General features: G+C 30.9%; 2 protein-coding genes across 7 annotated transcripts in view; both read right to left on the bottom strand.

The window, feature by feature from the left end:
• LOC143075277 (cell adhesion molecule DSCAM-like) overlaps positions 1–3599 on the bottom strand; it is a 43842-nt gene extending 40243 nt beyond the window's left edge. The window contains exon 1 of one of the 6 annotated variants that reach the window (XM_076250650.1): positions 3413–3599. The gene's annotated coding sequence lies outside the window, so the exon portion shown is untranslated. The remainder of the gene's footprint in view (positions 1–3412) is intronic. The other 5 variants (XM_076250648.1, XM_076250647.1, XM_076250646.1 and 2 more) reach the window with 5 other exon arrangements.
• A 6825-nt stretch (positions 3600–10424) lies between these two features.
• Positions 10425–21695, bottom strand: LOC143075276 (uncharacterized). Its single transcript, XM_076250644.1, has 10 exons — positions 21564–21695; positions 19538–19624; positions 18553–18659; positions 17508–17640; positions 16372–16502; positions 15969–16048; positions 14290–14598; positions 11675–12186; positions 11104–11198; positions 10425–10605 (listed from the first exon to the last, which is right to left on the bottom strand). The coding sequence occupies exons 2-10, from the start codon at positions 19565–19567 to the stop codon at positions 10548–10550; spliced, it is 1455 nt and encodes a 484-aa protein (XP_076106759.1). The 5' UTR covers positions 19568–19624; positions 21564–21695; the 3' UTR covers positions 10425–10547.
• Between the last annotated feature and the right edge of the window lie 2494 nt (positions 21696–24189).

Raw genomic sequence — 24189 nt, 5'->3', positions numbered from 1 at the left:
CACTTAATAACAGTTATTTTCAAATAATTTAAAGCTATTTTTGGCACACAAGGGGTTTTTCCATTTATAATCTTTTTTAAACAGTTTCGAACAATTTGTGAATTTTAAAAAGGTCAATGATTCATACTTTTGATAGTGTTTTTGAAAAAAAGGCATATCATTAATAACATTTAAGCAAATAATTAAGAAATTTTATCGTTTTTGATTTTAACCCCCATTTACTAGTATCTTACGGAAGGAAACATGCATTTCTATATGTTTCTATGGTACTACTTCAGAACATTTTTGCTTTTTTTTTTACATATAAGCAAAAAGGGAAAAGCCATTGTCACATTATCCAAAGCACGAACTTGAGATAGTTTGAAGCTTAAATTTATATCAGATGGAGTGATTTTTGCTAATGCAGCGTTAAATTTTTTGTTGTTGTATCAGGCCTCATTATTATGTAATAACTTGGATAACAGGTTGTTACAACCAATGTATGTTTGATCACCACACCGTATTTGAAATTCAGAACTAATTTATTTAATTCAAATCGATATATCAGCATATGAGCGTTGAAAATTGTACCCATATAATCATGTTGTGCAAACATTTCATTTATTTTATTTTAAAATACGTAGGTGTTTCCTGTAATTAATGCAGAACTTGCACAAAAACAATCGAAACTAAATTGAAAAACACCATCCGGATATAATTCCATTGATAACCTTATCTTATCAATTACTTATGTTATGCTACTTCAAAAAGACAATCACTGATTCATTCTTCATGGATCCAACACAATTGTCCGTCGTTTATCCAAGTTAAAATAGATATTTCGTAGTATTCTTGCGTTCGGATAAAAAAGTATCCTAGCTTGATTGAAGAATGTATAGTATTGATCATGAAACGGATATATTTCTTATTATTTCGAAAGTTGACAGCAGTTGCATGCGCTTATCAAATATTAAAATTGTATATAAAGAATTAACAAGAATATGAAATGAAAGCCCAATCATCTTACGGATTTAAAAGTATTGAGTAGAATAAAATTTCACAACCGATGTACATTGTGATCTTACAATACAACAGTTTATCAAAACTTCACCATATAACATGTATGAAACCTGTTTAGTTACACTTTGTCGTCTCGAAGTTTATTACGATACAATAAAAATCAATATGAGTAAAGTTGCACAAAGCAATATAAAAGGGAGGAAAGGAGGAATGATTGACAATAAGATTAACTAAGACATAAGACTTAGGATCATGATTGTAAGTCAGGATACATGTACATAAATACTTTTATAAATTGTTACTTGGGTGTTGAGTTGTCATATAGACACTCATACCAGATCTTCCTATATCTATATAACCGTACGGCCTCCAAATTTGATTGGTTTATGTATTGACTTATTCTTATTGATTTATTATCAACTTGTTAATTAATTTATTATTTTATCATTTATTAATTAATTGATTTATTAATTTATCAATTTTATTTTTAAATTTATTAATGAATGAATTAATTAAGTTATTAATCAATTAATTAATTTATTAATCAATTAATTAATTTATTAATCAGTTAATTAATTTATTAATCAATTAATTTATTTATTAATCAATTAATTAATTTATTAATCATTTATTTATTTAATTAACTTATTTATTCATTTAATGGATACATTTATTAATTCATTCTTTTTGTTGTAATATTTAAATTTTATTAGTCGACAATATGCTTATATTTGAATGAAGCATAATGTTACAAAAATCGGGGACATTCATAGTACATAGTTCGTAGATAAAATGAAGACGTCATGGCCTGATTGATACGAACGTTGTAATTGTACAAACATTTTCGCCTGAGAATATCAAGACCAGGCAAGATTACTTTTGAATTTGTATTTCAAATGTTTTGATACGGTCATTGAGAAACAAAAGCGATTAAATCACTACAGAAATGAGAATGTAATTTAAAGTCTTTTAAAAGGTGTAGAGACATCTACAGGTCATCAATTAGTATTTATACAAATATTATAATTCATTTGTGTTCTACAAAATAAAATACATTTTGAGATTTCGCTTGTCGTACAACACGATTATGGTATATATGAATTTAAAAACCAAACGTATGTAGGTCTTTTTTTTTGGGGGGGGGGGGGCAATTATGTCACCCCGAGGAGTGTGATACGACAAGTAAAACCGAAGAATGAACAGTTAGGTCATAAAATATTAAGACTATAAAAAAATTGCTAAGACTTTTCCCATTTTACATATCATGTCAAAGTTGAATTTTCTTTTCTCGTTAGTTTAGGTTACAAAAATGTTTAACAGCTTAATTATCAGATTTGAAAATAAAATCTTTAAATGAATGAAACGAAAAATAATTCATAGTAACTTAATCCATCATTTATTATATATTATCATGATAATGAATGGAGAATTGCATGTTTTTTTCTCTCGTTTAATGATATTTTTTTTTAACGGTGGAAATGCAAATTATTTTTTTTTAATTTTAAGTTAAGAGGAAATCATTCTTAATAATTTTAATTTTAGTTTCTTGTGTACAATTTGGAAATTAGTATGGCGTTCATTATCACTGGACTAGTATATATTTGTTTAGGGGCCAGCTGAAGGACGCCTCCGGGTGCGGGAATTTCTCGCTACATTGAAGACCTGTTGGTGACCCTCTGCTGTTGTTTTTTATTTGGTCGGGTTGTTGTCTCTTTGACACATTCCCCATTTCCATTCTCAATTTTATTAATAATGAAAATAAGTTTTACCCCTCTTTTCCCTGGCAATATAGTTTCCATAAGTTCACATAATTTTCATGTAATGAAGCGATAAATATCAACAGAACATAACCTATTTTTGTCCAAAGATAATGATGACTACTCCTGAGGGTCTTGCACGGTCAGGTTTTATTCGATAGGCAAAGTGTGCGTTTGAGGCGTTTACTGAGACTAAGTACTTGACTGCATTTCAATCTAATAAAGAGGGGAATAAATGTTTTCTGACTAAAACCTTTTTTAAGAATTTGTAAAATATAAAACATTGCAAAGAAAAAATTAAAAAAAAAAACACGATTACCATCATAAGAAAAACATGTTTCAACAATTCGTAGTTTTTTTTTTTATATTCGTTGGTTAAAATTACCTTACACAGGTTATTATGTAAAGCCTTGGAACACATTTTATTGAAACTAAATATTTTCCTTGTTGTTTCTTAATAAAAAAAGAATCGTTCTGAAAGGAAATAGTTCCGTTTACAAGTGAAGGCAAATAAAGACTTATAACAAAAATGTAGTTGTTATAAGATGACTTCCGCTGAGTTTAAGGCATGAGTTCAAATAAAGTGCATATTAAGAAACATAATTATAGGTGATTAAAGATTACACAGTTATAGCTGACTAGTAATAATTTCTTACTTTACAATGCGTCTCTTCCTTGTCCTATCTGTCTGATTACAAGCTATCGTAACCTGCAATCGATAACGGTATAGCTCTTGACATTGTTCCTCTCAATCTGTAATCTAATGATCACTACCTTTTTAAACGAAAAGGATTGTCAGTAAATTGTTTTCTAAACTACGAAATTTTGAATTTTGTAAATTGTGTTTTAAGGTGTGCCACGTTTGCTTTTAATCATTCTTATCAATTGGTGGACTTACCTTGTCTATTTTCAACATGTATTGTGCTTGTACCAATTCCTGTAATCTCTTTTTTTTTAATGTAGAACTAAATAAAACATGACATTTTGAGAACGTATTTTTGCAAGGTTTTTTTTATACATAAAACGATGGAGTTATGGTTAATACCTTTTAAAACGTGGAGGAATGTCCAAAACATTGTGTTGTTAATAATAAGTGACGGTTATTAAAACATCAAAATTGTGTTAAAGGTGTGAATTATTGGCTCTTATTCATATTCATAGTTTGATTGAACTGGATTAAAAATAAAATTGTTAACCACAACATATTATGTTGGGCCGGTACAAATTGGTTCAAGAAATGTGTTTAGTGTAAACATAATTTATTTGCTTAAATATGCAAAATGGATGAGACACAAAATGGGATGAAACACAAGTTAATCAAACTTATATAGTCTTCTCCCATAACAATTTATAACAATAGAATGTTTACCAAGCATATTGGACTTATTTCAATAATATTTGAAAATAGTTATAGGTACAAGGATTATAATTTAATACGTCAGACGCGCGTTTCGTTTACATTGACGCTCTGATCAATTAGTTGTAAAGGTACAAAGTTGAAAAGCATTGAGTAACCAAAATTCCAAAAGCCTATGCCCAGGATTTGTTTTGTTTTCAATATATATCAATTTTCAGTATTTTAATTTTTGACCATGCTCGATTTGGTTGTGTTAATCTCACAAAGTCTACCTATATCATTTTTACAAAGAATTCTGCTAAAGCTGGTGATGTGGCTCGTCTTAAACTTGGAATTAAGTGTTAGTTTTTGTTTGCTTCGTGCGTGTTGAAAGTATTACTGGGACTTTGAAATGAAGAACAACAATAAAAGTGGGGTGTCTTTGCTTTCTGATGTTCATGTACTAATTTTGTGTCATGATGAATACCTAATATATACTGTTTTTTCTAAGGTTTATTTCTGTACATACGAAATTTTATTTAGTTGTATTATAAGACGAAATATGATTAAAATATTTAAGTATATGCATCCGTTTTGCTTTAAAGAACAACAAAATTAGGAACTAAATATAGGATGTACGTCCATTGATATTGTTCTTTTTTTTTATTTTAATCGACTTGTTTGAGTTGTCTTTGAGCTACGATTCTGGACGTTTTAAATAATAAAGCGTATAAATTTGACCGGGAAAAAAGTTGTACAGTTCACGAAGAAAAAGCGTTCTATGCAAGCTAAAATCGATTAAATGCATATCATTTTTTTAATTATGAATAAAAGATATCTCAGAATACAAAAAATGAAACAGTAACAGTAAAGCGTCTATAAATGTGTCCTTTTCTAAAAGGGGTACCAAACACCTCAACTAAAACTAATGCAGCTCACTTTTTTTTCATAAACTTTTGACAAAATATTATTTTTAATCCTTTGACAAAAATATTGAACATATGTAGAATGAAACATACACTTTTTCGGACAAGTTTCATTAAATAAATAGTAGTTTTGATCATTGAGAAGCTTAATGTTTTCTCAACAATAGAATGGGATTAAACTGTTCATCTGATACATACAGTAACATAGTTATCCAAGAGTAGTGTTATAAACAACATTTAGGCAGTGAAGTCAAAATAAGTTTAGAATCAGTTAAATAGCCAACAAAAAAAAACTTTATTATATTAAACAACTCAAATAAGATTTAATTAATAGCCATGTGAACTGTTGAGCTGCTTCGTTTAGAGTAGGCTTATACATATGTTGTCGAGTTACACTATTCTCATATTTGTTCGCAATCAACTGGGAGGAGTGGATAGCGTTAATAGTTGTTAAGAAAAGCAAAATAGTAATGATTAAATACACCCATGATAATCAAGAAAAAGTTATTCAATACTTTCACTTAGTAAATGCCTTTTTTTTCGGAGCGAACTATAAGTGTCATCGTGAAAGAGTTAGTTAGGCATCAACATCAAAAGTCAATATAGACATGAATATGACCATTGCTTTAAGAAAAACTGTAAAGAATGTTGGTGAAGGAAAAAAAAACCAAAACCATTGTGTGTTGATTCAAACTAAACATAAACAATGTTGAGATATGATATCCTTATAAATACAATACTCAATAATTGAAACATCTGAGCTAAATTATAATCCTCATAAATAAAACCGAAAGGAAGATTTAAAAGATATTTCCTTGACTGTTTTCCTGGTATGAAATATAAAGATAAATAACTATCGCAAAATGACACTGTTAGTTATATTCCTGCAGCTGTAGGGGATAATCCTTCCTATATGAATCACATGGGTAAAAACTTGAGATAAAATTGAAGTTTTAACAACTGTATGCTTTCTACATTCCTCTTTTAAATTGTTTTAGTGAGGACATGAAGTAAGTAAATCATAAGCATCAATCTACCGCACATCTAATCATCAGACACTCCTTTGAATTAGTAGTAAGAACCAGTTGAAAGTCCAATAGTTATCAAAAGTACCAGGATTATAATTTTATACGCCAGATGAGCGTTTCGTCTACATAAGACTCATCAGTGACGCTCAGATCAAAATAGTTAAAAAGACAAACAAATACAAAGTTGAAGAGCATTGAGGACCCAAAATTCCTAAAAGTTGTGCCAAATACGGCTAAGGTAATCTACTCCTGGGGTAAGAAAATCCTAAGTTTTTCGAAAAATTCAAAAGTTTTGTAAACAGAAAATTTATAAAAATGACCATATAATTGATAATCATGTCAACACCGAAGTGCTGACTACTGGGCTGGTGATACCCTCGGGGACGAAACGTCCACCAGCAGTGGCATCGACCCAGTGGTGTAAATAGTTATCAAAAGTACCAGGATTATAATTTTATACGCCAGACGCGCGTTTCGTCTACATAAGACTCATCAGTGACGCTCAGATCAAAATAGTTAAAAAGCCAAACAAATACAAAGTTGAAGAGCATTGAGGACCCAAAATTCCTAAAAGTTGTGCAAAATACGGCTAAGGTAATCTACTCCTGGGGTAAGAAAATCCTTAGTTTTTCGAAAAATTCAAAAGTTTTGTAAACAGAAAATTTATAAAAATGACCATATAATTGATATTCATGTCAACACCGAAGTGCTGACTACTGGGCTGGTGATACCCTCGGGGACGAAACGTCCACCAGCAGTGGCATCGACCCAGTGGTGTAAATAGTTATCAAAAGTACCAGGATTATAATTTTATACGCCAGACGCGCGTTTCGTCTACATAAGACTCATCAGTGACGCTCAGATCAAAATAGTTAAAAAGCCAAACAAATACAAAGTTGAAGAGCATTGAGGACCCAAAATTCCTAAAAGTTGTGCAAAATACGGCTAAGGTAATCTACTCCTGGGGTAAGAAAATCCTTAGTTTTTCGAAAAATTCAAACGTTTTGTAAACAGAAAATTTATAAAAATGACCATATAATTGATATTCATGTCAACACCGAAGTGCTGACTACTGGGCTGGTGATATTATCGGGGACGAAAATATTTAAAAGGAAGAGTTTTTATATTGTATTATAATAAAATTATTTAAACAATATTTAAAAGGAAGAGTTTTTATATTGTATTATAATAAACATAAAAAAATGACAATAAATTCAATCGTTTGGTTTCAACAGATAAGTCGCAGTGGTTAAATTTTATCAATATGTATACATAAATTAATTTTTAAAACATATATAAAGTCTTGAATATAATTTGTTTCATAATATGAGATTTTAATATTGAAGTATAAATTTCGGTAAAAATACGTTTGTTTTAATTGCACAATTCATATGTTAATAATGTTGTATTTTCTGCTTTAAAGCTTTTCTTTAATAATTTATCATTTTGTTGACAGGGTGCAGGAAGTAACGTTATCAATAAGTATTCGTTATCTCTCCCCACCCAAAATATGTTAATGTATCGAATGATGGTACACAATTGATTTCTCGTGAATCATTTTATCTTTTTACAGATATCATTGTTTGCATGCCTGCATTAAGTAACGTAACTTATCTGATTAATATGTCGACATTCTTTTTCTGCGTAACACTAGTCGCCCATTTTCGTTAGCCTGTCATTGTACTTTGCATAATATCCGATCGTACTGATAAAATTACATCTGGTATCCAACATTTTTTAAAATGTTATTGAAATTCATTATTCCTAAAGTCAAACATCTTAAAAGACCGCCGTTCATTGAAAGTTATTAATTTGCATTAGAGTAATTTATAAAGCTGTTAATAATATAAAATCAAATAGTATAACGCCATGAGGGCAAATCGTGGGCTGTAACATTCCTCATTTTAAAAATACAATAAAATCATTTCAATCATTGATATAAGCAAACTGGTAAATTATTCACAAGCAAACTGAACATTTCATGTTGGTGGGTTGTTTTTTGTTTTTGATAAAAAAAAAAAAAAAAATCGGGCACCCATGTATATATTTTTCACGTTTACAGGAATTGTAAAATGTTAAGTTAGCAGTATACACGTGTTCCCATTCCTTTTTTCTTTTCATAGGATTGCTGCATGAAAGAAGGCGTTTGGACGAAATGGTGTTTCGTTGAAGACACTTCCTCAAGTTTTAAGATAGCCGTTGCTGATTGGTTGGCCATTTAGGTAATTTCTATTTCTCAGATACCCCGAAGAGTTTCCAATTAATTTTTCCTGCAGGTGTTGAACTACTGAATGAAACACAATGCCGACAGTATAGTTACTTAGCTTAAGTAAAAGCAAGGCTCCATATAAAAGGTGGGATTATCTCACTCTCAGGAAAACCTGCGTTCATCCCAGTGTTATGTTGATATTCGAGTTGCTCAGTTTTTAGTTTTGTATGAGATGATATTTTGTTGTTAACCTTTTGTCATATTGCGTTATTATTTGTGTTCGTAATTGCTTTGTCTCTTTGTTTTTTTCTATTCGATTTCAATTTTCAACCCCTTTACTTGTCACAAAAGAAATGATGCTTGTTAAAGTAGTTTTGCGGTCACGAAGGTTACTATGTAAAAAGTCAAATAATACTAAAAGGTTTAGTTTCTTGCTTAAATAACATACTATATTCTGATTTTTCATATGATGAAACCAGGTTTTATTCTGGGGTTCATGCATCATGTACAACTGTCTATACGCCCAAGTTACGCACATGCATTTTTCTTTATTTGTATGACAGGACATTTTTGTCACACCAAACCTATGAGGTTACGTCCACATTCTTCATGCCATAAATAGTTATAAGAGATTTTCTCCGACAATTACTTTCTCAAATGTGTACGTGTCTAACATTTATACTGCCGTTATAGATATGTAGGAGATACATGTGTTAAGTGCGTCGGAACAGTTCCATCTAGTTTAAAGTACAGATATGAGCTTCGTCGAAATCAACCTCAACGAATGAATATCAATACATATGTTATCATAGCTTATGTTAAAAAAAAAACGCTTTACGAATTATGTATCTGTAATTGTTTAAATACAAAACAAAACATCTTTCATTTTGTATGGGATGTTTAAAAATCAATCAAAGTTGACAATCAATAGCGACAGGAGCCTGTAATTCAGTGGTTTTCGTTAGTTATTGTGTTACATATTTGTTTGTCATTCAATTGTTTTTACATAAAGTCGTTATTTTTCTCGTTTTAATTGTTTTAAATTTATAATTTTAGGGCTTTTAGTCATACCACATTTTCTTTTTTATATACGCATGCACTGCTACAATTTATAAAACACTACAAATAAACCTAAGGTTGTACAACATAGCACAGGGCTGTGTCTACAATAGTGAGACAATATCCTTGATCACCTTGGACCACAATGTTTCAATACGTCCTACTGAATCATGAGAGTACCCGTACTACATTCTATATAAGAATATCAAGTAAGGGAACGGGTAGAAAATAAGACTGATTAATGTGTTCTATATGTGACAAGGCTGATTAATGTGTTCTATATGTGTTCTATATGAATATGATTTAATCAGGTTATTTTTTTCATTTGTAATAAACACAACGTCTTCGTTATTCTTTTATAAAGTTTATACATGCACACACTTGAGCACCGTTTTTACAAATGTAAATGGTAGAAACGTTGGTGGATTAAATAAAATAAATAAATAACCAAATTTAGAAAACCGTAGTTTACCGATTCTCAAATCTGATATATAGATTTAGAAGTTTTATCAAGGTATCAAATAAAAGCTAACGTAATTGCATGAACTGGGAAAGGCGAGACTTGGTGAACCGTCATGGTAAGTGTGCCTTTATATGAATATATGATACAACATGTTAATACATACTCGATAAGAAGCTAGAACAAGATTCAATTTGGAGACAAAACAAATTTGACGAAAATTCGGGAATCTAAAAGTCTTAGGATGTGAAAAAATGTGTCGTTCTTCCGTATAACTATGTTGGTACAGATTATATATACGTTGCATGCCTCTGCTAAAAAAGCATCTGGAATAAAATAGTAAACCATGTCTACTGTTTGTCGTTTATGATTATTTGAGTCTAGATATGCATTAGTTTGATGAATACTGAATTAGGGAATTGAAGCTGCCTCAACAAGAATTTTTTTTTTTATATATTTTTTTTGTAATCATGATGTATTTTTTTTCTTCTAAAGTATGTTTTATTTATATAATGAAAAAAATCAACTTTAAAACTTATAAATCAAAACACAAAAGAAAATTAATACGAGTAGGCTGCTTATAAGTATTGTCAACTTTAGGCAAAATGTTTTTTTATAATCTCTAGTTTAAATACTTCTTAAATCATGTCTAACACAAACTATATATTTTAATTGACAGATTTTTTTTTCGAGATTGGCTATTTCTTACATTAAACATATTATCAATTGACAATATATTTGAATTAGTTAACATTGTTTCACGTAGAACTCTTCTAGAACTGTGTGACGGCTTTGTCAGTTTTCTTCTCTAAACGCCATCGTTTTTGTCGACTGAAAAAGAAAGTTATGTATGGTATTGGTTGTCAGTTCTGAAAATGTTTTACAAAAAGACCAATTGAAGGATACAACAGAATGGAACTTATAGTATTTCGAATAGGAGCAAGTAATTGTTGAAAATATTGTTTTATTATTTTCTCGCTTTGGTCTTGTGTGCATTTTTGATAATCTTAGTTAGCATGTGATTGAAACAATTGTTCAGTACATGTACGTGATTGAAACTTTTATTTTGTCCGTCATTTTATTTGATACATATATGGGCCTTGTAACATTTATCCAGTCTGTTATGGTAAGAGATATTTTATTTTGTGTTTTTAATATTTTGCAAATTGAATAATACTACTGTATTTGAAGAGACTATCGTAGATTTAGGAATTGACGATGGCAGCTATTCAAATAATAACTGTTATTATTTACGAGTCTCTCAAACTTCGGAAATACTTTATCTGTTTTCATTATTTTCAATTGCTCTATTCATACATGTGTACTTACCGAACAAGCAATATCAGTAATGCAATGATAACCAATTCTACAAAAACGATCGCACAAGTTGCTATTATCACCAGTTTTTGAAAATAGGCTTCTTCCTGAAAACAACATACATAAAATATTTATTAGATGACACCAATCCACAATCAGCTTTATGAAAATTAAATAGATTGGATACAATTATTACACGTATTTAAACAACTATAGACATAAGGCCTTTAAAATTAAGTTATCGTTATTTTTCTATGTTTGTATACTGTTGTTTGTCATTTGATCTTTTTAGTTTTTTGCTGAAGAGTTTAAAAGTCCAATTTTTAGCTCATAATTATGCATGAACAAATACTAGATTTATTGTCTTGACAACCATGGAGGTTTTCACTCGCCTGCTTGTATTTATTATATTTAGATTTGTAGTTCAGTTTTACTGATGATAGTAACATAGTTTTGAGTTCAATATGCATTCATATTAGAATGAGAAGATATGATATGATGTCAATGACACCACTCTCAATTCAAGTTTCAATACACTTCAATTCTTACATAACATATAATATGTATACAGTTTTGAACCTACTTTTGATCGAATTGCTTCAAAACTTGAACTACTAGCTTTATCACATAACGAAGCTGTTGGTGTTTTTGTAATTTGACTAACTGTTGGATCTGTTGAACCAATTGTTTTTACAGTTGGTATTGGTGTTGCAGAATTTCCTGTTGAACTAACAGCTGGTGAAGTGTTCCTACCAGGTATTGTTACACTTGAATGAAAAATTGAATACTTTGTGATGGTAGTATTTACGGATTTTATATTTGTCAATATAGTACTTGACTTGGTCGTTGGACTTGTTACTGAAATGGTAGTGCTGGCTCCTTTTGCACTTGATGATATTGTGATATGCTTGCTTGTTGAACTTAATTTCAATGTGGTGAGATTACGAATTGATATGATTGAAGAGGTCCTTGTGGGATTTGTGCTTAGCAACTGGTTTGAAGGGGTTATTCCAGGGGTTGTAACAAACTTCATGGTGGACACTGATTCCGGTGTTGTCAAATTGTGATCTGTTGAAGTTATATTATCAGTTGAAACTGAAGAAAGAAATCAAATTAGACTAAAAATACTGGTACACATTTTAATGAGATGCAAAATTGCCAAATCGGTTTTCTAGTAGAGACTGTACCTTATTTATTTAATGATTAAATCAAACATCGTATCTTAATAAATACATATAAATGAAATGTGTATAATCTTAAACTTAAGATATATGCAACTTTTGTTCTATTAAATTCTAATTGATTGAATAAAAAACACTGGCACAATTGTCCCGTGGTAACTTGTTCTCCTTTTTGCGGGATGTTGGCTGAGTCAAGCCAATAACGGATAATTATTATTTGCTGCTTCTGCAATAAGCACGAGGCAATTGAGATTTTGAAATTGTCGACCTATTTCGGTGCAAACCGTATATTCCTCTGTAAAACAGAGCGTCCATCTCGCTCATACAAATAATATTTCCCCCTTGCTTCAATTTGAAAACTATGTTGGTGTTATGAAAATGTTGTAGGTTTTTAACATAAAACTCATGGTCTTAAATGCATATGATGCAAGTAAATACAAAAGCATGTAGTTCGTATTGAACTATTCATCACATATTTCCACGTAACTTCACAACAAATCACTAATTCAATGTAACCATCGTCATGTAGCCGTTTTGAGCTTTACCACTGTTGCCGAAGTAAAACGGGAACTTTTAATTCTTTCAATACACATACGTGCAACTCAATTTTTTGTGTTACTATTTTTGTGTTTTTTCCGTCGATGTGTTTGGTAAACATGATGTGTTTTCTTTTTCTTTATTATTTTTGTCTTGAGGTTGTCCTATATATTATGTTTTTTTATCCCATAGAATCTTAGATATTTTTACCTAAACCTGTCAACATTTTTAACAGGGAGTACTCGTTACCATGTAATACAAACTCCAAAGATCTATTAGAGTCAATACTGCCTGATATTTCTTTTTCAAGAGGTTGTATTCAAACAATTGACTTCCAAAGGGCAACCAGTTCATGCTGCGACTTATAACACTTGTATGCGTCGATTAATTATAACAGATAAAACACATCGGTATGTGGTATTTATTGATATGTCATAACTTAAACAAATGCAGTATTAAAGAACCTAGTTGTGGTGTAATATCAACAAATATATAAGAGTACCGAGCAAACAATCTCTTAAATTTCTGGACAATATCACCGCAAAATACAGAAAAAATGACAATTTGACGAAATGTATCCGATCTTTAAAGAGCCGTCCAAAAGAAACCTAAACTATAGCAAAATATGAACAAGGAATCAGACCAAACATAGGAATTTGATGCGACTGTCATACAACTGAGAGGTTTTGCTAACTATAAACAAGGTTAGATTCACCATTTTCTACATAGGAAAATGCCTGTAGCAAGTCAGAGATGTGACGGTTGCTATCCATTCGTTTGATGTATTTGAGCTTTTGATTTTGCCATTTGATAAGGGACTATCCGTTTTGAATTTTCCTCGGAGTTCAGTTTTTTTTTGTGATTTTTTTTAATTGACAGTTATGCTAAGATATGTATTTTCATGCATTTTTTGCATTAGTAATGCCTTGAACAAAGAACTAAATTGATATGGATAGTGAAAGGTTTGACTTAAAACTTGTTTATATGATTGAACCTTTTGGAAAGGAATTTTCTCTTCATTTATTCTACCACTGATAATGATATGTAATTAATTTTACACACGCTTTAAAATAAAATGTGAATGAGAAATTTACATAATACATTTGTAATTGAAGTTACGTCAGCTGAGTTCAAGATTATCGTTTTTTAAGTCCGAAGTAAAAATTTGATATATTTTTTTTTCTTTTTCTGAATCGTTATTCTTTTAAAATAAAGGGGGTAATTGATCTCTAACAGAATGTTTTCTATCTTATGTTATTAAAAGATCTATATTAGGAGATTTTACAGTGTGGTAAATATCAGACATATAAGACAACATACCAAAGGTACAGACTTCAACACTATACATAAAAAAATCCCTTTAGAAGAGTTCAATAAGATATGAAGCAAAATATATCTTCTAAAAGAGGGTATACATGATAACTATTACATGTACGTAAAAAATATATGTATCTTTATAATAATACAAAAACAAACTTACATACAGTAGCATTAAATCTCACTTCTTTGCTTGTCCCTGTTTGCCTAAAATTTGTTGCCTGGCATGAATATTTTAATTCATCTTCATGCTGTACTGAGTATATAGTCAGAATTGACGAATTTATTGAAGTGCTGGTTGATACTTGGTATTTATCATTCGAGTGTATTGTTTTAGAAAACGTTCCATTACTAATTAACCACAAAATCTGTGTATCTCTAGTCAGAGGTAAAATACGACAAACAATAGTAGCATTATCGTCAATGATGACAGGCTCTCGAACTGATATTGTAACAACTGGAGGACTAAAATCTACGAAACAATATGAACAACATTTATGAATAAGCATGCGACAGTTCTAGTGAACAATAGAAAACGTTATATAAGTAATCAAAATACTTAAACAAAACAATGATGTTCACATCATAAGTAATAAACTTAACAACGCAAAAACTTCAAGGTTGAGATGTACTATAACCCTTAAATAATAATGACACATCTCAGAAGTGGTAAAGTATTAGGACGAGTTCTATTTACGTATAAAATAACATGCAGGTGACACAAAATTCAAATGTTGACAAATAATGGTGATGCTCATAACCAGTAAATGTTAACCAGAATCGTAGATGGGTAGGCGTTGGAAAATAAATGAAAAGTACTTTGTTTAATTTACATATCCTTAAGGTAGCAAAGATTAACGCACAGTAGGTGATATTGGCAAATGCAAGTCGACAAAAACATGTGTTTACTCTGCATGTTTATTTTTCAGCTATTTTGAATCCTTATCTTTTATAAAAAAAATTAAACTGTTTTCGACGTTGACATGACCACATGACCGGCAGTGTTTATAATTAGTCTATTGTTTGTAAAGTAAAATAGCATGAAAATCACAGCTTAATTACAAGTAAAAATATCAATGTGAATCATAACTTCCATCTATTTGTTTAAATATTTTTTTATGTTGTCACATTGGATTTTTCAAATGGCGTTTACAACAGTGGTATGTACAGTACAGCTTAAATAAAAGCAGAAACCTGGTATAAAACGGACTTTTACAAGTATAGGTCTTAAAATTATATCTTCCTCTTATAAATGATAAATAAAAACGCATCGTAAACTATCAACCATATGAAGAAAACGATAATAGTGCATTATGTTATACTGCTATAGATGAAAAGTTGATATGTTGAGCAGCTCCAATCTTTTAAAGTTACTATGAACGTATGAATATCGATGTTAGAAATACATGACGAAACTTCCGTTTCTATTGAATTCATTCTGATCAAGTACATTTTTGGACAGATGGAACCTTTTCATGGTGCTTTGATGAGCTAAATTTATTAATTGTGATCACTACTGTCAATGAGAACTAAACAAAAAAAAGATGTCGGCTAATAAAGGAGTGATCTGACGGGTTACATATTCTAAGAAACAAACTAGATCACTATGAAACCTATGCTAAATGAGACATGGAAAATAACAGAAACATTCGATTTTACGATTATTTTATGTTTGTAATACTTATATTCCTTATAAGATACAAAAACATCCGACATTTTGTTGAGAAATGATTACTTTTTGAATATTTTGTAATAACCTTGTTGATTTTATTTTTTTCATTTGTTGTTACAATGTAAGCACAATAAAAAAAAAACAAATTCTATGTTATAGAAATAACATACAGCATCTGTTACAGTAAGCTCCAGTACAACGTTCATTATCATCACAATTTGATTTTAACTCAATGTCGATGGAGCTAAAACTAGAAACAATCGTCTATATAAGTACAGTACGACATACAGACAGTTTAAAATGAAATGGCAGTATTTGTATTTTTGTTGTAATGAAATCGTGTTTTTTTTAACTATTTTAGCATCGCCTTTATCAATATACAAACATAAAAAAATGTAGAAAATGGCATGTTCATACTGTATAGACAAAACACATAAGCAAAAGACCGGAGGAAATATAAAAAAATATTTTTCTATACTTTTGTAAATTATTTTTCAATAATTGTAGCATGCAAGACGGTAAAATATTCTCAAACCCAATTTCTTTAATCTCTAACGACCTTTATATTCATACTTAATGGTCGTCATGCTTTCAAAATGAACAAGCATGGCACTTCCTGACTCATTTCTAGATGCTGGATCCTCACAGTATACAACATCCTCTCCTTGTTGGTTTAGTAAAACAGACAACACTGTCGGTGAATCCTTTTCAGATTAGAAAATGAAATACACAGTTAAGGAGATAAATATGCTCATTTCACCTGTATTTAAAATAAGTTTTTTTTTAAAAGATATTAGGAAAATTGGATATCGAAGGAATGGTATTATTCTTTTGCAAATTTTCGTCATACAACCAATCAAAAGACCCGTAAAAGTAAAATAAAAAACGAAATAGTTTAAGTATAAAATTGAGAATGGAAATGGGGAATGTGTCAAAGAGACAACAACCCGACCAAATAAAAAACAAGAGCAGAGGGTCACCAACAGGTCTTCAATGTAGCGAGAAATTCCCGCACCCGGAGGCGTCCCTCAGCTGGCAATCTTTTTTTAAGAGATCAATCACACTCGAATAGCGTTATAATTTTCAAAAACACTGGATATGATTGTAATCTTTCAAATAAAACGATGCATCTTTTCGAATTATCTATTGGTTTAATGCGCAATTTATTTATTTCACAAGCTTTAATGATTTATTTATGATATGGATGTGTTAATTGAACCTTGCATGTATTCTAAATGTAGTATTATGGTCTCTCAATTGTGTGTGAGATGTGGATTTCATTTTGATGCACAACGAATCGATAATAGCAAATATTTACGACTTACAAATTAAGTATATGACATATTTTAAGATGAGAACTTTCAAATTGTCAACTTCCAATATCTCACTAGAATCAAACTCATAGTATGGCGTTTATATAAATCAATTCAGAAATAAATCGTGCATGAAAAGACTGAACGTACATCGTTAACAGAGGTCTACTCTTTTCAGTAATTTTACGGTTTATGGCCCGGGTCATTCCAAATTGTGCCGTATTATCTGAGTATCAATTGGCATGGTAGATAAAGCATACATAGCATGAGTTGCATATCATTGTTATTCCTTTTAGAGTTCTTACGACTGCCTTTATTTTTATTTATGACCTTTCTTTGTATTTTCCTAATTGTGAGATTTGAAGATCAGAAATTTACTTTTAAATTAAAACTTACCCCTGAATTATGCTCCTTTTTAAATTCATAAAAACTAGAGTTGCCTTTTAATGCAGAGGTTGTATTTATATCGATCATGTTGTTGGTCATATCCATTAAACAGTATTTGAGTTGCAATCCAGTATTACAAAACCTACAATATTAAAAAAGAAGCACTTAATACTAACAATACTTTCATTTTATTTGCATTTTTATTATCACTCATCACCATTAAATAATACAGTACAATTTAACTCTTTGTTATGTAAGTAGCAGGTTTAGCTAGCTGTAAACCTTAGTTTAACTCACCATTTTGGATAACGCATAAACCATGTCAGAACTGCAATATACCAACAAAAAAAACGAAATCCAAGACAAATTCAAAAAGGATGCAGTCTTAAAACAACTGACAAAATCAACGCTACCAATCAATGTAACATTGTAAAACAAAGTGCTATTAATATAATATCATCGAAACCACGTGTTTAATTTAAATGTTGATGTTTAAAGTCATATGAAACCTAAAAAAAAAAAGATTTTTTTATAACTAAATGAAAAGTTTTCATTATAAAACTTACGTACATATACTTTATTCTGAAGAAAATTCTTTAATTTGTCCACATTTAGAAGAAGTTTATTTTTTTTTATTGCTTGCTTCCAGGAAGACTTAGTCGACATATTATCTGTGTGTAAGTGACCTAAGCGTGACCCTCTCGTAAAAAACCCGGTGATCGCAATACGCATGGGTCTGTAATTGAAATAGACTATTGTCTGCTTGTACATGATATAAACGTGCTCAATATCTATGCTTCTTTTTGATTGTTTTCTATAAGGTAGCAATCGGTAAACTACGGCTTCAAAACAGGACAATTAATCAGCTGCCATATTGTCACATCATAACAGACTAAGAGAAAACAAGTTGACGATTATACGATATGTTTGATGAAAAAACATAAAATTGTGCACAGAAGACTAAGTTTATAAGATACACATGCATTGGTTCAAGATTTGAAAAACATTTTGTTTCGCCAGTCACTCGTTTCATAGGACTTTAATAAATGCTCACTTATCATAAGAGTAACATATCTTCATTGATTTACATTGTGTTGCGTTGCATGGAAAATTCATCACTTTTAGATTAATGAAGTATGCTCCAATTCCTGCCAACTTTACCTGTTTAAAAAAAATAGTTTTTAATAGTTTTCTGAATAATTAAGTTTCTGCACTATACAAATAAACATTTAAATAAAAAGAAAGTACTTTATTTGTAAAATATCGTTTTACTTTTTTTGTTCCGTGATAAATATATTACTCATAAAAAATGGATAGTTGTTCGGTTGTACATGTTATATGAATGACGTCGCGTGTATTTCATAAATTGATACAGATGGACAGATGGACATGTACACTTAACTGTACTGCACTGATACTTGCAGTCATTGCCTAATATTGTCGAGTATCGGTTGATTGGTTTAATATCTGTCAATAATACAATTCATTGTGGTTCCCTATCTGCCAACAATTCAATATGTAATTAATCTGTGCTAAATAACGACGATAAATTACCGTTTATTTAAAAATGTAGGAAAAACAATTTTCGATTGCAATTGAGAACGATTTTGAATGATTCGAAGGGCAGAATTTTTTTATTTTTTATTTTAGCTTTCTAACAATGCAGTATTTTTAATGTGCGTATTGTTATGCGTTTACTTTTCTACATTGGCTAGAGGTATAGGGGAGGGTTGAGATATTACAAACATGTTTAACCCCGCCGCATTTTTGCATCCGAAGTCAGGAGCCTCTGGCCTTTGTTAGTCTTGTATTATTTTATTTTTAGTTTCTTGTGTACAATTTGGAAATTAGTATGTCGTTCATTATCACTGAACTGGTATATATTTGTTTAGGGGCCGGCTGAGGGACGCCTCTGGGTGAGGGAATTTCTCGCTACATTGAAGACCCGTTGATGACCTTCTGCTGTTGTTTTTTTTTCAATGGTCGGGTTGTTGTCTCTTTGGCACATTCTCCATTTCCATTCTCAATTTTAGTATTACCAGTATTAGCATGTACTGTATCAAACTCATCTTTCCTATTTTTTAGAGATTGGCATCGCATCATTGTACCATTCTGAATCTTCAACCCTATAATAATGATAAATATTGTACAAAATCATCGTCATCCAGAATGCCATCTTTAAACTAATATTTTATCAGTGCATCCGGGCAGGTCGAATAAAATATTCAAACTTTTTGTGCAGAATTTCAAACCAAATAAAAGAGCATGATAAGGACTGGCAAATTTAAATACGAGTTAAAGAAAGAAATTTGCACCGATTATGAGCCTTATTTCCAAACACATACCTGTACCAGTTATATAGTCATGACGTAATATCGCTATTTTACGTCCATTGTATCAAACTGTCATTTTGTTGTATGTATATCTGACAATATTATACCAAAGGTCAAATCCCTTACAAATGACGGTACAAATAACATCTGTGATTTGAACCCAAAGAAACAACAGATTTGGTGCATCCGTCGAAGGGTAAAGCGTATCCTGTTATTCATGCGTCAACCAAATCCTCCATCACTCAAAATGTCACAAACAGACTATCATTATTTATGAACCGATAAATTTTGATACATGTTGTAGTTATGATGTTGTCTATAAAATATTTAAAGAATGACCTCAACTTTACCATTTGAAACCCTTGATGCAATACTTTTATTGTAAGCTGTAACCATCGATAACGGAAATTATCACAGGATACACAAGCTGTGACATATCGCGTCAACTGCGAGTTGTACATGTAATTAAAAATGTCAAAAAATGATTGTTTTAGGTCTAAACTGTAGAATCAGTTCTAGATAAATCCCAACTGCATGCTGCTACATATGTAGTCAGTTCATGGAATTAAGTGCTTATATACCCTGTTATTCAAAAGGATACCCGTAGGAAAAAGGCTATCGAAGTAGTTTTTCGTGGTAAGATTACAATGGAGTAGACATAATATGAGGTCATAATCTAGATAGAAAATCATGTCTCTGTAATGTAATGAAAACAAACAGCCAAATATGTGATTGTATATTCATCAATAGAATTTATCGGGAAATATTCAATCACATTATAATTGTTGTTATAACCGCCTATTAGAATGCTTAATTTACAAATTGAATAGGTTGATTGTTAATGAAATTAAGTATTGACAGTTCAGTTTATGACCAAAAATATACTTCAATGGCATGATACATATATATATTGAATTCAATTAACAAAATACTAATATTACATACAGAGACATTCTACAACAACTGAAATACAGGTTTCTGTCGTAGTTCTGGCAAATACAGTATCTGGCGGGGTAAAACATGCATGAAACCGCTACACACTCAAACGATGTTGTAACAGCCCAACAATAGAACAAATCAATCACATACATGATTGACTCATTAGATTGATTCAAATCAAAACATCAGTTTACAAAATAACAAAAGACATAAAGAACCGAGAATGTTTAGTTACTGAACGTTAATTGCCAGTGGGTTCTTTTTTTAGGAAATTATTGTGTATATTTCAATCTTCGGAGTCTGTTCAATTTTAATTGTCTATGGTAATTTTGAATACTTAATTAAATGCTTGGGGTTAATTGCTCAATCAAAGTAGTCATTAAAATACTCAACTCTTGAAACTAACGTTGTTGTTAAAATAAACAGTAAAGATGGAGGATTGAGATATAAAAAAAACATGTTTAACCCCGCCGCATTTTTGCGCCTGTACCAAGTCAAGAGCTTTTGGCCTTTATTAGACATAAATGATTTTTAATTTTAGTGTCTTTAAATGTTTTTGAGTTAAGTAAAACGTCCATTATCACTGAACTAGTACATATGTTTGCTTAGGGGCCAGCTGAAGCACGCCTCCGGTTGTGGAATTATTCTCGATGTATTGAACATGTGAAGAGCCATTGGTAACCGTCAGCTATTTCCTGCTCTTTGTGTAGGTTGTTGTCTTTTTGTACATTCTTAATTTCCATTACTAATTTTAAATTAAAACATGAATAAATTACAAATAATATTTTCTTACCTTGCAAATTGTCTTGTTTGTTTTAATCAGTCTGATTATAAATTATTTATCTTGTTCAAAATACAATCGTTATGATAACACGATCATTCTTGACATTGGTTCTTCTCTTATCTTCTGACCTTCATATCTTTGCACTTTGTGCGAGCCGCATATGAACGCATAAAATGTATATTAAAACCGAAGTGCAATTTATCATCTATATTATTTTGGGATTTTATTTCTTACAGATAACACATAAAGTTATATCTTTGTCGGTACTTATTTTACGAAGGTCAAGGCAATGAATACCATGCAGGCTATCAGGAATTTATATTGTAATATACATCTGTCACAAGTCATTTCAACGAAGTCTATTACGTTACAACTTATAACAATTTCAAATCGGTCGATCTTAAAAGATAACCCTCAAACATCAGCAGATATTTTCAAGCTTTTTTCGATATGTCGATTATGGTATTATTAATATTTTTTTCGTCTTCTAAACACTTTTTTTTTATGTCATAGTTGGTCTTGTTTTAGAATTAATATATTTATAGTCGATGAACGCTCATCTGGCGTATTATATTATTAGCCTGCTATGTATATATAAAAAAAGAAGATGTAGTATGATTGCCAATGAGACAACTATCCACAAGAGACCAACATTACACAGACATTAACAACTATAGGTCACCGTACGGCCTTTAACAATGCGCAAAGCCCAAACCACATAGTCAGCTACAAAAGACCCCGATATGACAATGTAAAACAATTCAAACGAGAAAACTAACGGCCTTATTTGTATATAAAATGAACGAAAGACAAATATGTAACATATAAACAAACGACAACCACTGAATTACGGGTTCCTGACTTGGGACAGGCACATACATAAATAATGTGGCGGGGTTTAATATGTTAGCGGGATCCCAACCCTCCCCCTAACCTGGGACAGTGGTATAAAAGAACAACATAAAAACGAACTTTACAAATAAGTTGAAAAAGGCTTAACTCATTAGATGGAGAAAAATACAAGTGGACGTGGCCGGGTACTTGTACATCCCGACAACAAAAAGACACTAGGAACAGATCTCAGAGTACTCGTAGTTATCTGAAAGCTAGTTCAAAGCCACTAACAACTAATTAAAAATAATCATGCATCTAAGACTAAACTATCAATCCGTACACATCCAACATCCATTGGATTTAGTGTAAAGACGTCATAAACAGACAGAGAAAAAACATGACCTTGCGCAATGCCAAGTAACATGTATCGACAGATTGTAGATCCATGAATTTGTATATGTATATAACATACTAGTATTATTTAGTTTGCTTTAAATTTACTGATAACAAAATCAATAAATATACCAATAAAAATAATATTCAATGATCTTATTACAGCGTTGAGTTGATAACCTTTTAGAATAAGTTTATTTAAAGGAGCCACCACTTTACAAGGATCATTTCTAAAAACCTGGCACGGTTAACAACATTTCCGTAAAAATTGGATGTGCTATCCCGTTTGAAATAAGTTTTCTACAGGAACAACCTAACTTCAATGTTTTAGATTTTAACGAAAGAAATTTATGTATTACTGAAAAATTATTACACCAGGGTTTTCGATATCACAAACTTGTCAGAACTTTTACTAAATTTTATCATCGGTATAAGGACACCATTCGTAAATATAACTCAACATGCAGACTTCTTATACGTTCAGGTATTTCACATCCAATATTTTATGGAAATATTCTTTATAAAGCACAAAAATGTCAGTATTCACCTCAGAAGCTAACAAAACCTTTAAATAGAATTATAAAGAAAATATATAGTTACGATACTGTTGTCAGGTCATTAAAGATTGCATATATTGGCGTAAATATTGATTCACTTATAGGGTCTTTGCATCGGAACTAAACACATTTATTTAAAACCCAGTTGTTGGCATGACACGGGTTATGTTCTTCTCATATATGTTATGATGGTATGATACTAAACCCCTCACGGGAAGGATTGTGCCTGATATTCATATGATGAAGACATAATCTTTCAATCAGTTTAATTGAAGTCTGGAGCTGGCATGTCAGTTTACTGCTAGTAGTCTGATGTTATTTATGTATTACTGTCATTTGGTTTATTTTCTTAGGTTACATCTTCTGTCATCAGACTCGGACTTCTCTTCAGCTGAATTTTAATTTGCGAATCGTTATGCGTTTACTTATCTGCATTGGCTAGAGGTATATGGGAGGGTTGAGATCTCATAAACATGTTTAACCCCGCCGCATTTTTGTGCCTGTCCCAAGTTAGGAGCCTCTGACCTTTGTTAGTCTTGTATTATTTTTAATTTTAGTTTCTTGTGTACAATTTGGAGTTTAGTATGGCGTTCATTATCACTGAACAAGTATATCTATTTGTTTAGGGGCCAGCTGAAGGACGCCTTCGGGTGCGGGGATTATTTGACACATTCCCCATTTCCATTCTCAATTGTATTCAAAACCAAATTTTTATATCTATGGAAAAATGTAGTAAAGGTTTTAAGTAATTTATTGTAACAATATCCCTGGTTTAATAATTTACCAGTAATACATAGATTGCGTTCGTTAAAATCATAATCGTCACAACAGACACGGGTATAGCGAACGAG

This window comes from Mytilus galloprovincialis, chromosome 5 (assembly GCF_965363235.1).
Source record: "Mytilus galloprovincialis chromosome 5, xbMytGall1.hap1.1, whole genome shotgun sequence".
NCBI classification, from domain to species: Eukaryota; Metazoa; Mollusca; class Bivalvia; order Mytilida; family Mytilidae; genus Mytilus; species Mytilus galloprovincialis.
The sequence above is the reverse complement of the archived record's forward strand: the minus strand, read 5'-3'. Positions and strand labels throughout refer to the sequence as shown.